Source organism: Ambystoma mexicanum, chromosome 4q (assembly GCF_040938575.1).
Source record: "Ambystoma mexicanum isolate Mex_15411 chromosome 4q, UKY_AmexF1_1, whole genome shotgun sequence".
Lineage (NCBI taxonomy): Eukaryota > Metazoa > Chordata > Amphibia > Caudata > Ambystomatidae > Ambystoma > Ambystoma mexicanum.
This window is the reverse complement of record NC_090928.1, coordinates 1,188,632,247-1,188,647,904: the sequence shown is the minus strand read 5'-3', so window position 1 is coordinate 1,188,647,904 and position 15,658 is coordinate 1,188,632,247. Positions and strand designations below refer to the sequence as shown.

Here is a 15,658-nt window from a genome sequence, read left to right as displayed (position 1 = left end):
AAGACCAAGATTGCGGGCAGTGGGAGGAATAGAGAGACAGGAGGGAGGAATAGAAATGGAAGAGGGACGAGATTGAGATATGAGGGTGTTTGCGGGAAAGAATAGGACTTCGGTCTTTCCGGCATTTAGGGTGTGGAAGTGAGAGGCCATCCAGGATTTGATGGCAGAGGGGCAGGATGAGAGAGTCTGATGAATGTCAAGGGAGAAGGATTGAAAGAGTTGAGTATCATCAACATAGAAGTAGTGGGATACTCCTAATGATGAAATAATGGGGGCAAGAAAGGAAGTATATAAGGAAAATAAAAAAGGACCAGGAACTGATAAGGAAAATAGCAAAGGACCAAGAACTGACCCTTGAGGAATGCCATGGACCAGAGGAACAGGAGGAGAGGTGTTGCCGCCCCAGGAGACAGCAAAAGTACAGTTGGATAGGTAAGATGAAAACCACAATAGAACAGACCTGCGAAGACAAAGGGAGGAGTGAGAGTCTAGGAGCAAAGAATAATCTACAGTGTAAAAAGCAGCACATAGATCAAGTAAAATAAGGACGGATGAGTGTTTGGAATGGCGAGCAGGGAGAAGAGAGTTAAGCACAGAAGTAAGGGCTGTTTCAGTGGAATGGTGAGGACGAAAGCCAGACTGAGTCGGAGGAACGAGAGATAAACCAAGCATGAATGATGAGATTTGTGAATGGACATGACGCTCAACGAGTTTAGATAGAAGAGGTAAGAGGGATATGGGACGGAAGTTAGAAACAAGAAGGGGATTAGGTGTAGGTTTCTTTAGGATAGGAATGATAATTGCATGTTTGAAGGCAGAAGGAAAAGTCGAGGTGGTGAGACAAATGTTGAAGAAAGAGGTAGGAAAGGTTACCAGAAGTGGGTAGACTTTAGGGATAATTAAAGAAGGGATGGGGTCAGTAGGGGCAGCAGTGGGGTGAGCTTTGGACAGGAAGAGAGCCACCTAAGAGTCCGATATGGGAGCAAAGTTAGAGATGGTGCTGGAGGGGGTAAAAAAAGGTAAGGGGGAGGAGTTATAGGAAGGAGAGGATAGAATATCCTGGCGTAGGGAGTGCACTTTGGAAGAGAAGAAATTGTTCAGATCAGATGCTAATAGGGATGAGTTAATAGATAGGTGGGATGGAGGAGGAGAGAGAATTTGGGTTATTGTCTGGAAGAGACGTCTAGGGTGAGAGGCTTGATTTTGAAGAGAAGAGAAGTAAGTGTGTTGGGCAGTCTTAATACAGCTGTCGTAGAGTGCATGATAAGAGAAATAGGTGGCGTGGTTAATAGGCGAACAGAGTTTGAGCCAGCCTCTTTCAAGGCGACGAAGGAGGTGGCGCATAGAAGAGATGAGCAGAGAGCCAGGGTTGTGCAGGTTTGCGAGTGGGCCGAAAGGAAGAAAGAGGGTAACGTTGATCTAGGCTAGATGTCCAACATGAAGAGAGAGTGGATGCAGCTTCCTCTGCAAACAGAGAAGAGAAGTGCGTGAGAGCTGGCAAAGAGCGTATACAGGATTCATAGAAGAGTGAAGAGTTAAAGTTGCGTAGGTCACGCCTATTGAAAGTCTTGGAGGAGGAGAGGGAGGAGCTGCTAGATGGAGTGGGAGGAAGCAAGGAAGCTGAGATTAGTGTGTGGTCTAAAGGGGAGATAATAAGAGCAGAAATGGAGGAAGCAGTAAATGATGAGGTAAAGATCAGGTCGAGGGTAGAGCCATAGGAGTGAATAGGAGGAGTGGGGAGTGGAGAAAGTAAATGTGTGTCAAGAATTGATAGGAAGGGGGATGTTAGATGAACATAGGAAAGATGAAGATTAAAGTCTGAGAGCAAGACAAGAGGTGTAGCACTAGGTAGAATGCGACCAAGAAGTTGGTCAATGTAATTGCAGAATGAACCAAGTGGTCCGGGTGGGAGGTAGATAATGAGAAAGGAGATAGCATGAGGATCAGTGAACATTTTGTATATAAATTCAAATGAGGAATAATCTGGTATGGGCACAGGAGATGGGATAGATAAGCAGTTAGGACTGTAGAGTAACACAACGCCGCAGCGCAGTCATTTGGCACAAGGGACGTGTGAAAAAGAGGATAGAGAATTAGTAAGAGAGGCAGCAACAGTTGTGTTATGTGGGAGAATCCAAGTTTCAGTAATACAGAGAAAATGAAGGTTAGAAATGAAAATGAAAATGAAGCGTAGAAAAAAGTCCAATACGGCCACAGTTTTGTTGCAGACTGACATAGCGTTCCATAGACGAGGTTGTTGGTGGTGGAAGTGTCAGTAAGTTGCTTGTAGATGAGATTGGGATTTATGGGTAGACTAGTGGAGCGATAATCATTATAATGGGAGACGGTAAGGGAACGGGTAGGTATGGAAAGAGTCATTTGAATGATGAGTAGTACCTTGCAACTGGACCAGACTACGGTAAGCGGAATGAGGGATGGTAGGAGCGGGCAGGCGGGGAGTAGCATGCCCACGAGGCCTATAGCTGCGGAAATGCAGAGGACAGCTGCAGACAGCTATGTCCCTTTTGCCTCACATAGTACTGGCTTTCTTGTTGTTACCTGCTCTCTTCAGGAGCATTTTAACCATAAGATCGGGATTAGAGACCCATTTGCTTCTGACTGCTTAGCCTTTGTTTTTCTCAGTCGTCCTTGAAGAAGAAAGCACAATACTCTACCGCTCCGGGTTCACTGATCCCCTGCCAGTCTGCCTCTCTGAACTTGCTTGATGAAACATTTGGCACTCCGGAAATGGAGGCTAATCAAAGGTTACACCGGAGACATCACTCAGTCAGCTCAGGCAAGTTGTCAGATATCAGAATCCAAGTACAAGGGCTTGGTATCTGGCTTCAGCCTCCTCCCAGGGTTTTACAAAGCTGATGACTGCATGCATGTATCCATATTTAAACACTTGGCTGTTCACGGTAGGCTCTCCCGATCTGGCGTTAACAAACCTGCAATTCCTCCTGGACCTATTTTTTCAACAGTGTCTGTAGGTCAATGTGCAGAAGTCAGCCTTGGTCCCTACTAGGATGATCAAATTTATCAGCTTCATCTGGGACTCCTTAGTAGCCCGGCTCCTCCCAATGGAGCTCAGAGTCAGCAATGTTTACCACATTGTCTCCCTGTTTTAGAGCCACCAGGAAACCTCAGGGTGATGATTTCAGGGGCTGCTGGGCCTGTTAGCATCTTGTGTTCTAGCGTTACCTTGGGCCGGGCTTCACATGCACCGTTCCCAGTTGCTTCTAAACGCCAGTTGTGATCAGACATGGGACTGGCAGGACAAATACATTCTTATTAAGGATTGACTTCTCAGGGATCTTGAGTGGTAAGCCGTCAGGCAGCACCTTTTGCAGAGAGACCTTTTTCAGGAGGAGACCCCCAAATTCAGTCTCCAGCTGGGGGCTACACTGGGGAACTCCAAATTCACAATGTGTGTTTTCTTAGGGGTTAGGGGAGAGCACATCAATTTCCTCAAGCTAAAGACAATCTTCCTGGCGGTTATCTGGGGGGCCAGGATTTTGGTTCTCATGCAAAATGTAGTACCCATGTACTAATTCAACATCCAGTCAAGTTGTGCGCCTTCACAGTTTGGCTCTTGGAATGCACATGTAATAATGACATCACGCTGAAGGCTGTTATGTAGACACTGCTACAAAGGAGGTGGGTAACTTCTTCATTCATTCCTTCTGCAAGGTACACAGTGTATGGGTAGGGAGGCCGCCAGATTAACCGCCTGCTGCACACTCCTCCTGGCTTCATCTGCAACTCATTCTAATCATAACAATTTACTAAACACTCTCTTTTGCACTCATTCTACCCTGGAATGCCCACCAAAGTTTTACTATATACAATGCACACAGTATTACAACAACCTAAAAGATGAGGTTGTCTAATGTAACACACCTCCCCCTTACACTCTCACTGATTTGCACTCACATCTCTGACCACTTGGACATTTTTCCTTTATTCCACAATTTACCATCTTTCAACACCAATGCATCATCCAGCACTCTTCTGACCCTTTGTGGTCCCCAAAACCTAATGTGTCCTTTCAGCACAAGTCCCGGCTTTCTAACATATATCCTTTCACCTTCTGACACAATGCTCCTCCATACATTCTTAAGTATATAATAACTCTCTTTCACCCCCCCCTAACCTTTCAACCCAAATCATCCCTCAATTGCTGATGATCTCAATCTACAAAACTCACCCTGCCTAAACACTGAGGAGTCACAGTTGTGTGTGTTTTCCTATTACTCAGTACTTCGAAGGGAACTAATACAGTGGTGGCAAGCACAGACCCACTTCTTCACATTATTCTTCCAACTAAGACCCACCTCTTATGACATCCGTATGCCTTGCATGAGGGTGCTGTTGAAGCGTTCAACTGCCCCATTAGTCTCGGTATGATATAAAGATGTTCTGTGATGTGCCACCGCGCTGCCATAAAAAACTGTCTTAATTATCCTTAAAGTTAACTGAACTCTTTCCTCTGAAACACCTTGTCTAGGTATCCACCAACAGTCTTAGAATCCACCTCCAGCACAGAATCCTCCTCCAACCATTTAGAATAGAGGTCCATAAGAACAATAAGATGCTTTCGAATGGATGGTGTCCTCCGTCGTATTCCTTATCTTTTGATATTTCCAATATGCAGCTCTGCTGCTTTGGAAAAGAAATGTCAGCAGGGGGCGCTGTCCGTCGACGCCTGTCGACTCGATGTCCCGTGGAGGCTTCTAGCGATGTCAATGTCACAGAAGGTATATGTAGCGTGCGCAGCGCCCGTTGGCTTCAGTTGCGATATTCTGCGCTTACGCTTCGTTCCTTGTGAGAGAAAATCTTCGAGTGAAATTTGTGATTAAATCCTTAAAATCTTCGAGTAAAATTGAGAGAATGGCTTTGTCATCGGATTCTTCCACTCCCAAGTCGGGTTTTAAGAAATGCTGTGACTGTGCTGTGAAGATAGGATATGCCTATGGTGTCTGGGTTCCACTCATCCATCAACCGACTGTGAGGACTGCCTGTCAATGACGTCGAAAGCCCTGAGAGAGTGCAGAGGGAAGCTTGCAGCAGGTAGGATCCATAAATACTCTATGATTCCGTCGAAAAAAACAAAAAACTTCGCACGAGTCGAGAACTGTTTCTCCTTGCCGCAAGAAGAGCAAACGATCACAATCACGTAGTGATTCCCACTACTCGTCATCGTCTAATCATGGAAAGAAATGGCGCCATAGATCGTCATGTTCCTCGTCTTCCAGTTCCTCTCTGGAACAGGTAGTTTGCCCCACTAAATCTGCCTCACCGGCCCAGTGAGAAGAGTTTAGGTCTTCAACAACGCAGCCTTGGCCCCCTCGACTACTCTGAAAATCCATGCTCCGGTCGAAAGACCTCATAAGCATAAAAGTCGAGCGTCTTCATACCCGACGGGCAAAACTCCTCGAGATCGACCGAAGGATCCCTCGAGTCGAGCAAAAGTTCTTTCGAGGACTGAGTCGTCAACGCTGAAAGAATGGACATTGGCACCATCAGAGCCAAAAGGTGCGTCATCAACGCCAAAGACTTATGAGAAGCCATCTACGCTTAGAACATCGAGCTCCTCGACGCCACAGGTGTCGAAGCCGTTGACGCAGCCTTCGTCGACGTTGACAGTGTCAACTCCATTAACAACAAATATCATGACGACATCTACTACAATGGAGAAAACATGCAACCCTTTACCTAAGGATGAATATTTCAAGTCTCTCTCTTCTATTTATGAGGATGCAGAGGAATCCTCAGATGAATCTAGACCTTTTGGTCTACAGTATGGTACGCCATCAATGCCCGAGGCATTAATTTCAGAGGATTCTAGAATATAAAATGTGAAATAATGCCTGCATGATGCCAGTGGGCCCTCATTTATTATAGATACCTCAACTGAGGTAGAATTTTGTAGGGCAGACCCCAGTGACCATGCAGAGGTTACTTATAGACAATTGATGTGAAGATCTATGGAATATATGGGTTGGTCGAGACCGACTCCAGTCTTTGAACAAGACGACTTAACTGACATTTTCGACAGGGGATCCCAAGAGGACCCAATTGTGCCATTCCTAGCGTGTGGCTGCCAAGCCTGAGGTTATTCCGACTGTCAGCAAAGAGTTGACTTCAAAATAGAGAGTTTGAAGGTCTGACCCGTTTTACTTGTCAAAACATCCAACACCAGAGAGTCTGGTGGTTCAAGCTGCCACCTCAACCTGTAGACAGAATGCCCACCCTACAATCCCTCCATAAACGGATGATAAGCGTTGTGACGCCCTCGCCAAGTATGGCCTTGAAATCGGCTAATGCCACGTGCACGTTGGCAAGGTTTACTCACACCCTTTGGGAGTGCATTTCCATGGTGGCTGACCATATCCCTGAAGGGGAAGAGCGAGACGGGTTCTTAAACATAGTCAAGGATGGGAAAGATGCGATGTGCGAATCTCTCCAGAATGGTCTGTACTCTGCTGACACTATCAGCAGAGCTATCCCGGCAAGCACAGTTATGCACAGGTTTGCCTGGTTGAGAAAGTCAGGATTTGCCCCAGACGTACAATCCAGACTTCTCAACATGCCCTTTGACGGCACTCATTTATTCGGAAGCACAGCTGATGAGAGTTTGGAGAAGCTGCAAATTTCTAAGGCAGCAGCCAAATCACTTGATACGGCCATCAGACAACTTCCAAACTGCCCAACGTGTACACCCTGGCGGGGTAGGTCCTTTCATCACTATTCCACATTTGGAAGGGGCAGAGGACAGCCAGTTCAAAGAGGCCAAATAAGATTCCCCTGTGGTGGACAGGGAACAAGTTATAAGACCGCAACAGCAGTGGCGGCCTTACCTTCAGCCACTGCGTCAGCTACCCCAAAACCTGTCTGAGGACTTGGTTCACAAGACTGTTCTGGGAGGCACACTTTCACAGCATCTGACAGAATGGCAGGCTATTACTTCAGATGCTTGGGAATTGGAAACAGTTGTCCAGGGTTACTGCCTTCCATTTCTGCAAAAGCCTCAGAGTCGTCCACCGGAGAACAACTCTTTCAATGTTCCAGATCCGCTCCTTTTGCAGGAGATACTAACCCTGCTACAGCAAGGTGCTATATAACCAGTACCTGTATCGGAGAGGAACAAGGATTGGTACTTCCCGCACTTTCTCATTCCAAAGAAGGACGGAGGATTGAGACCCATCTTGGACTTAAAAGACTTGAACAAGTTCAAGATGGTTCCTTTCTCAGATCCTTCAGGCCCTCCAGCTTCAGGATTGGATGGTATTATTGGACCTTCAGGATGCTTACTTTCATGTGCCCATCCATCACAAGCACAGACAGTACCTGATGTTTGCCATTGGCAGCTCTCATTATCAGTTTTGAGTTCTGCCATTTGGGCTGACCTCCGCCTGAGGGTGTTCACCAAACTGATGGCAGATGTAGTAGCAGTCTCTACCCTTACCTAGACGATTAGCTGATCAGGGTCAGTTCCCCAGAACAGGCCCTGGAACATCTCAGCTATACCTGTCTCTCCCTTCACAGACTGGGCTTCTCCCTCAACTTCAAGAAGTCCAAAATGATACCATCACAAAGACTACAATTCATTGGAGCAGTCCTGGATGCATCCCTGGGAAAAGCCTCACCACCTGTGGTGAGGGCTCAAGACATTCTGCAGATGGTGATCAAATTTCAAAGTGCCCAGCATCTTCTGGCCTTTGATTTTCTGAGGTTGCTCGGCCTCATGGCATCCTGCATTTTTCTAGTGGCTGAGAATGAGATCTTCCCAAGTGGCTCTCAGGACTCATTGGTCCCAATTCTTAGGAAGGATTTGAGGCCTCCTACAAATCCCGAACAGAGTCTCAGAGGACCTTCGGGGGTGGGCCTGTTGGGAGAACATCTTGAAGAGAGAACTGTTTTGGCAACCATGGCGGAGATAACAGTAGTGACGGATGCCTCACTCACGGGTTGGGGAGTCCACACCAACAATCTGACAATCAACGGTCGTTGGTCTCCATCGCAGTACAAACTACATATCAACCTTTTGGAGCTGAGGGCAATCATATTGGCGCTGAAGGACTTTCTGCCCTCTGTGCGGGGAAAGAATGTCCTGATCATGACCGACACCACAGTGGTCATGTACTACCTCAACAAGAGAGGAGGTGTAGGGTCACTACTACTGTGCAGAGAGGCAATGCAGCTTTGGTCCTGGGCAATACAGGAAGGAATCTCTCTATCCACAGTTCACCTAGCTGGAGAGCGAAACATGATGGCGGACGCTCTGAACAGGCAGAGCACAGTCTCACACAAGTGGGAATTAGCTCAGGAAGTCCTTCAAGAGATCTTCACCCTTTGGGGAAACCCTCAAGTGGATCTGTTCGCGACCAGTGTCAACAGGAAGTGTGAGCTGTACTGCTCAAGGGAATTTTCCCCAACAGAAGCTGTAGGAGACGCGTTTGTGGTGGACTAGGAAGTTCCACTTCTGTACGCATTTCCTCCAGTCCCTGTCATTCCTCACGTAATCAGGAGGTTGAGAAAGTTCAGGTAATCCATGATCCTATTTGCTCCGGATTGGACCAGGAGGACATGGTACCCGGACCTTCGGGACATATACATATGCCCTCCGATACGTCTTCAACAAAGAGAGGTCCTTCTGTCGTGAGAGGAGGGTCAGGTTCTTCATCTGGCTTTCAGGACACTCAGCCTTCACACAGGGTTTCTGAGAGGCTGAGATGCAAGGATTGGGACCTCCCGGATGACGTAATGGAGATTTTGCTTTCAGCTAGAAGGCCAACAACAAAATCTTTGTACTGCTGCCATTGGAAAAGGTTCTGCAGATGGTGTAGAGATAAGAATGTTGGCCCATTTAGATGTAATATACTGATGGTGTTATCTTTTCTGCTACATCTGGCTAATCTGGAGCTCTAGATTGGTACCATTAAGGGATATCTAGCTGCCCTTTCTATTTTTAAGCGCACTTCAGAGGAAGATTCTTACTTTAAGATAACTCTAATTATACAATATTTAAAGGGACTGACAAATGTTTTCCCTCCAATCCCTTTTCAAGTCCGGGTCTGGGATCTTAACTTGGTATTAAAGTTTATGCTGTGTGCTCCTTTCGAGCCATTACACTCCTATCCTTTGAGGCTACTAACCCTAAAGACCATATTTTTAGTAGCTATTGCATCTACCCGAAGGGTGAGTGAGCTTCAGGCTTTATCATGCAAGCCTCCTTATACTGTCTTTTATGAAGACGAAGTGGTGCTGAAGGTAAAATCCACTGTTCTGCCAAAAATTGTCTCTACATTTCATCTCACACAAAAGATATCTTTATCATCAATTTACTCTTCTCCTCACCCTGGGAGGGAAGAAGAGAGGCTTCACAGGCTTGAACCTAAATGTGCACTGAGCTTTTATATATCTAGAATGGCAAATTTAGGACAGGCTGACCAACTATTCGTGGACTATTCGGGTCATAAATTGAGTATGGCTATCACCAAACAAACATCCATGCACACACACACACATGAAATCTATTAAATTATCATATGAAATTTGGAAACCTTCCTCCAATAACATTACAAACTGCTCTGGAAGTGTATCAAAAGATAAGGAATACGTGAGAGGACACAATCCATTTGAAAAACTAGTTACTAACTCTTTTGACTGGATGTTCCTCCCACGTATTCCTTATTGCCCCACCCAACCTACCCCGCAGTAGAATTTCCCTTGCAATTACAGTCTGCGCTCTCAACCGTCAGGTATAAGATAAATCCTTCACTCGTAAAAACAGAACTGAAGCCAAAGGGCGCTACGCGTGCCACATATACCTTCGTTGACGTCAACATCGAGACGGAGGCCTCTGAGGGACATCGAGTCGACAGGCGTCGACGCACAGCACCCCCTGCTGAAAAAGAAATACTGAAGCAGCAAAGCTCAATATTGGAAATATCAAAAGATAAGGATTACATGGGAGGAACATTCAGTCGAAAGAGCGTTACCAGGGGTAAGTAACTTGTTCTTCTTCTGCCCCCCTCACCACTGACGGGCCCCAGTATGTCAAGTACACTGAATTCCCAGGGCATGCCATGCAATTCTAATGGCCTGAGTGGTTGCATATAGATCCTACATGCTTTATCCACCTCACGACATACGTTGTATCCTCTCACCAATTCTTCTTTTTCCGCATCCAATCCCGACCACCAATAATCACTTTTTAATCTCCCTTTGGTCTTAGTCATATCGCGATAGCTTTTATGTCCTGCCTCTAGCAATTTGTGCCAAACTACAGATGGAGGCACTATACTTCCCGTATTGCACAAATGTTCACCTTTTAAACTCAACTCATTCTTGAATTTATGGAATTCAACCAAGACACCTGACCCAACTGTTCTAAACTCTGGCCTGATCGACAGAAGGAGGCCACCCAAGTTTAGTGAAAGAGGGAACATTCTGGACAAGCCAGACCGATCACAGTAGCTTGGCAGGTGGTGAAGCCTAAGTGCCAGAAGGTGTGAGAGCGATCAGAAGCCTACAATGAGCACACACAGTAAAGATACCACAGAATACTATTATACAGTTGTATATCAAAAATACATATACATTTATTTTAGGCCCAGTAAAACAACACGAATAACCAAACTTATAATGTGACAGTTACCACACATGCATATCACTATGTAACATTCTGTAGCCTAATGTGATAAAGGGAGTAAAAACAATCTTTAGGCAGTCTTCAGGAAGAAAAACATAACTTATGCAGTCCAGCCCTGCTAATTGGGGAGCCTTGTGCTCAATATACAGCAGTGCGTAAAAACACGCAGTCGTGTGGAAAGCGAAGAGAAGTACCATTTCAAGATACTGGTACAGTTAGGTGAGGGCCTTGAAGGTGGTAGAAGAAGTCCCAATCACCTGGGAAGGGACTGCCCTCGCGGACAGAGCAGGTTCCGCCATTCGAAACAGGCCAGGGATCGCAGGCTATTCCAGCCAAAGAGAGGATCCTAAGCAACCCTCATGCGTAAAAACAAATGGATGAGCCATTGGGCCACCTATAAGTTATGCAGGTACTCACCGCCCCTTTCTCCAATCCACACCAAACTATGCCAGTTTAGTCGAGATCGTCTAAGGTTGTAAATTCCACCTTTACTTCTCGGATTTGGCTCCCAAGTGTTGCGGGATAGGACAATAGTCTGTGACGGGACAGTAGCCACAACTCCATCAACGAAGGGAGGAGGAAGAAAATTCTGGTGTAGCAGGACTCAGGGCACAGCAGAGAAGGCGAGAAAGTGACCCACAGTGACCGTCAACACAACGCAGTGATGCTTGGACTGCAAAGGCTTGTGGTGTGGCACACTCTCCTAATTCTCAACCCAGAGGAGCTGGGCCTATGACATTTGGCTGGAGTGTTGAGAACCACAAGCTAGGGATTCCCAACTCGAAACAGCGACACTCCTATGCAATGTCCCGGGACAGAGCTGGTCAGTTCACTGGAGGGCCCAGGAACACTTCAGTGAAGGCTCTTTTGGCCGGAAATCAAGAGACACCGAGAGTAGTTGTTCGAAGCACCCTTGCAGGCCTTCTAAGGTGGAGGGAAAATCAGGGGTTTGACAGGACAGCAGCGGGCTCAGTTTGCCAAACCTTTCAGTTCGTCTCTGGCGGGTCCACAAGGTCTGCTTCAGCTCACAGTATATTTGGCTCCTTCTGTAGTTTTGTATGAACCACTGTAGATTGACCTGGAATGGATGCAGGGCCCCTTCTCTTATCCAAAGTTCGATGCATGATCAAATCCAGACCACTAATAGAAGATCTGCCCCCATGGTACACGGTGGTCCTCATGTATTCATACATACCAGACATCATGGTACCAGTAGTGGGGAGTGGGACTAGACAGTCCCAACCCTCTTCCTGGGCACTAGCACACGTGACATGCAGGAGCCAGAGAAAGATGTGCTTTTCTGTTGCTATCCAGCTATGTTTGCATGTATACATACATTTCTAAATGTTACCTCTATGTAACATACTGTACAGATCGCTGCAGCAGACGCCTTAACCCGCTGTGTGATGTTACTAGCTTTCTTCGTCTGGACTCTAACTAAACATGCACAAGAAGTATGAAGAATATATCAATTGTGACTGATGTCAGTGCAAAGACGGAATCAAAAACTACCAGCATCTGCTTTGCTTTATTTTGTTATTCTAGGACTCTCATTGTTTTAATTGCAATGCAAAGGCTGAGAAATTGAAGTGGTTCAGTATTTGAATATATGCTGTGCACCTTTATCAATTGGTTGCGCAGTGATAGCTAAGTGTGTTAAATGTCCAGTGAGCGACGTGTAACCTAAATATTGTAGATACAGTTTAGCATTTACAGGTTGATGACAAGTGTTTACTCTAGTGAGGAATTACATGTTTATTGCATTACTCTTAGAGTATTGAGATATGCAAGGAAGTCTCTTACATAGTCATCAGACTCATCCCGTATCACAATAAATAATGTTATTCAGACCTTGGTTTATAGTAGAAAAACGCTTTGCATGCTGGTCATTCTGGTTTCTCTTTTTTTGAAAAAGGATGACCTCTTGTTAGTCGAACAAAATAGGGACATAACAGTGTAAAAGGAAAATAACTTCTATGTGGGCTTCATTGCACACAAAAAGTTACTACCCAGTATATCTCTTTTGGAGGTAACCAGTACCTAATGATTTTTAGAAAAAAAGTACTAAACAAAAAATATCCAGTGAGAAATGTTTAGTACAACTTGTATTAATAGAAAAGAAACAATTTTATTATTCATTTACATCTGTCATTTGAATTTGATATACACACTGTATATATAATTATTGCCTACAAGTCTGCAAAGTGCTTTTTATATGATGTACCAGTAATAGCTGATTGAAGTTTTAATAATTAATCATTAGTACATAATAAACGAAGAATGTCTTGTCACAACAAAAGGCGTAACTGTTGTATGCTTAGAATAGTTTCAGGCAGACATTTTCTCTAAGGATAGAGAAGTGAACGAGTATATTTTGCGGAATTAACTGAATTCACTACCCCTAACTCGTTGACTGGTGTTTCTTTTGACCTTCATCATCTCGATTCCTGAAGACACAGATAACTTTTGCATTTCTTATATTGTGAATGTTTTCATTGGCGCCATTTACCCAATCAATCAAACACTACTCTTATAGTGAAAAATGAGAAGCCGAAATGCAAAGACTCATTGGCATTTTTTCTGACCAGACCACCATCCATTCAAAAATAAACAAGCATTGGCTAAGTCAGCCCTTTTTTGCCTTTTGTTTTGGAACTGGAATAGGCATTTGCCAGGCACTGTCATAATGGTAATGACTGGCCATAAAATGGCAACCGCTGAACACTGGTGTGACACCTGGTACTATGATAGTAGTGCCAAGCAAATGCCCATCTAATACCTATTCACAAGCTAAAACTGTTGGCTTTGCAATGTTTTTTTTATAGTTCCATACACCTTCTAATCTAAAAGCAACATTTTGAGGTACTATGCATGTAGTATTAGCCAGGTATTTCGTATGGTGCAAAATGGTCAATTGATGCGATTGATTCGATGTCCTTGGCAAACTGGCTAAGTGAAAATATTTCGTACTGCCCTCTACCACACAGGGATAATGTCAGACGATGTATTTAACGGTGTATACATTATGTTTGTTCACTCTTTCAAACAATGGCCACTATGCATTTATTCATTAAATCGTTAAGTGTAATTTATGTTGAAAATTAGAATTGTCCGAAAGGAATTTACCTAAAGGGATATGTGTATTTTATTACACTTGGTATACATTTTAATTTAATTTCTTTCATCAGAAAAATTCGGACATCCTGTCAAGTCCAGAGGGTAAACCAGTGGTGCGATTATTCAATAAAATAGCCTATGTTTTGGTGGAGTACGAGATTCTGTATCACAGGGCCTGGTTCAGAGAGATTTCTCAACTACAATATGGTAAGCAAGAAAATACTCTGCTAATATATTTAGTAGCTTGATGTAGAAATGGACTAATTTGCATTACCTTGTCTTTATGCACTCATGTTACAAGTATTATCAGTAACCATTTCAGTGGTAATAGAAGAATGAATGAACCGTTTCTAACATTTTGAGATTTGAGGCCTGTTTATTTGTGGGAGATCACTTTATCTACTAAGGGTGTCATATTACAAAATATGCTAATCGCATGCAAGGGAATGCAACGTTAGCACTTACAGGCTATTGGGTGCCTGCATACATCTTTCGACTTTCTCAAAAAACAATCCTTTTTTGTAAAAAAATATAAATAACTATTTGCAGACATTATTTGCAAGGATTCCTATGGAATCAGCTTACCTTTAGTAGGTGCTAAATGAAACTGGATTTCACAGCAATCACATGCACAGCACAAGTAAGAAGAGGTCTTGGAGGTGAAGAGGGAAGGACATAGAGGAAACAGAGTCCAAGTCTCCCCCTCCCACTCAGTCTGCAAAACATTTTCAAAATGACCCAACGAGGTAAACCAAGATTTAAACCACTTTACGCCCTGGATTTAACTGTCATGACTAGTCTCAATACTGGCCCTGTATGTCCTTTTCTGTTGTTTTTGAATTTTATTGCAGAATTAATATCTATACATATACATTTTGATAATACATCTAAAATAATTGTAGTTCTGTATGAGCTTCAGTAAGGCATGAAAGTGAGCTATTGACCAGTATTACCGAATTACAGCTCAGTGTCCTATTACAATACAGCAAGTGTTTGGCATAATTGGACCTCCAGAGCACTAAAGAAGGAGCACTCCCCCTAACAGGTGTGAGTGCATTGGGAACATAATTTCGTATTCTACATGGTAGGGTAAGGAAAAAAGGTTAAGAATGTTTTCCCCCAACACACACCAACAATCTCACGCTGCGATAAGCCCTCTATCTCTACAGTGCCTCCTCATTACCAGCATTACTGGGCAAAAATAAAAATAAACTTTTGAGGTTAATGGATTCAAGGTCTAGGACATTGCCTCCTTTCAATTCAGGCAGGTCAACGCTGATGAGCTTCTGGTCACCACTAACTAAAAGCTGTGGAAGGAACTTTGTGAATTCCAGACGTTCCTCCCTCTCAAGAAGCAGCAAGCCTTTACATCAGGTCTCATGGAGGTTAAGCTCATTGCACAGGACCTTTTGGATGTTACCGTCCTTCATATTGATATGTTCAGTGGTTCGCCCAGGATGTTCAAGGCAGGATACGGGACCTACCCATCAATGGCAAGGGTTTTTTAATCCATCCACGGATGGAGAGCTTGCTAAGAGAACGACCTTGACCCAGACTGTTAAGTCTCTTGCGGTCCACAAACCCTTCCCACAATCATCTTACTCCACGAATGCCAGACAGCGATCATTTGGTGAATTTTGTGGGCTACCGGGTCAGGGAGGCCAGAAACCCAGAGAGGTCACCCAGCAACTATAGAAGGAAGCAGCCACGTACCTCTTCCAAGAGCTCCTTTGACAGATTTTCCTTCTGCAGCCTCTGTAGTTGCAAAGAAGCAATGATGGGATGAGCCAGGGCCACCTAACATCAGTCATCAGCAGGCTCTCTCATCACTTTTCTCACTGGAAGATCTCAGGACCCCACAGACGCTCCATAGACTCCAAG

The 15,658-nt window shown here is 44.6% G+C and overlaps 1 protein-coding gene across 1 annotated transcript in view; it reads left to right on the top strand.

Moving 5' to 3' along the window:
- Positions 1 to 15,658, top strand: part of DNAH8 (dynein axonemal heavy chain 8) — an 8,835,797-nt gene that overhangs the window by 2,154,869 nt on the left and 6,665,270 nt on the right. Inside the window, exon 17 of the mRNA XM_069608756.1 lies at positions 13,849 to 13,984. Coding sequence (XP_069464857.1) covers positions 13,849 to 13,984 — 136 coding nt within the window. The remainder of the gene's footprint in view (positions 1 to 13,848; positions 13,985 to 15,658) is intronic.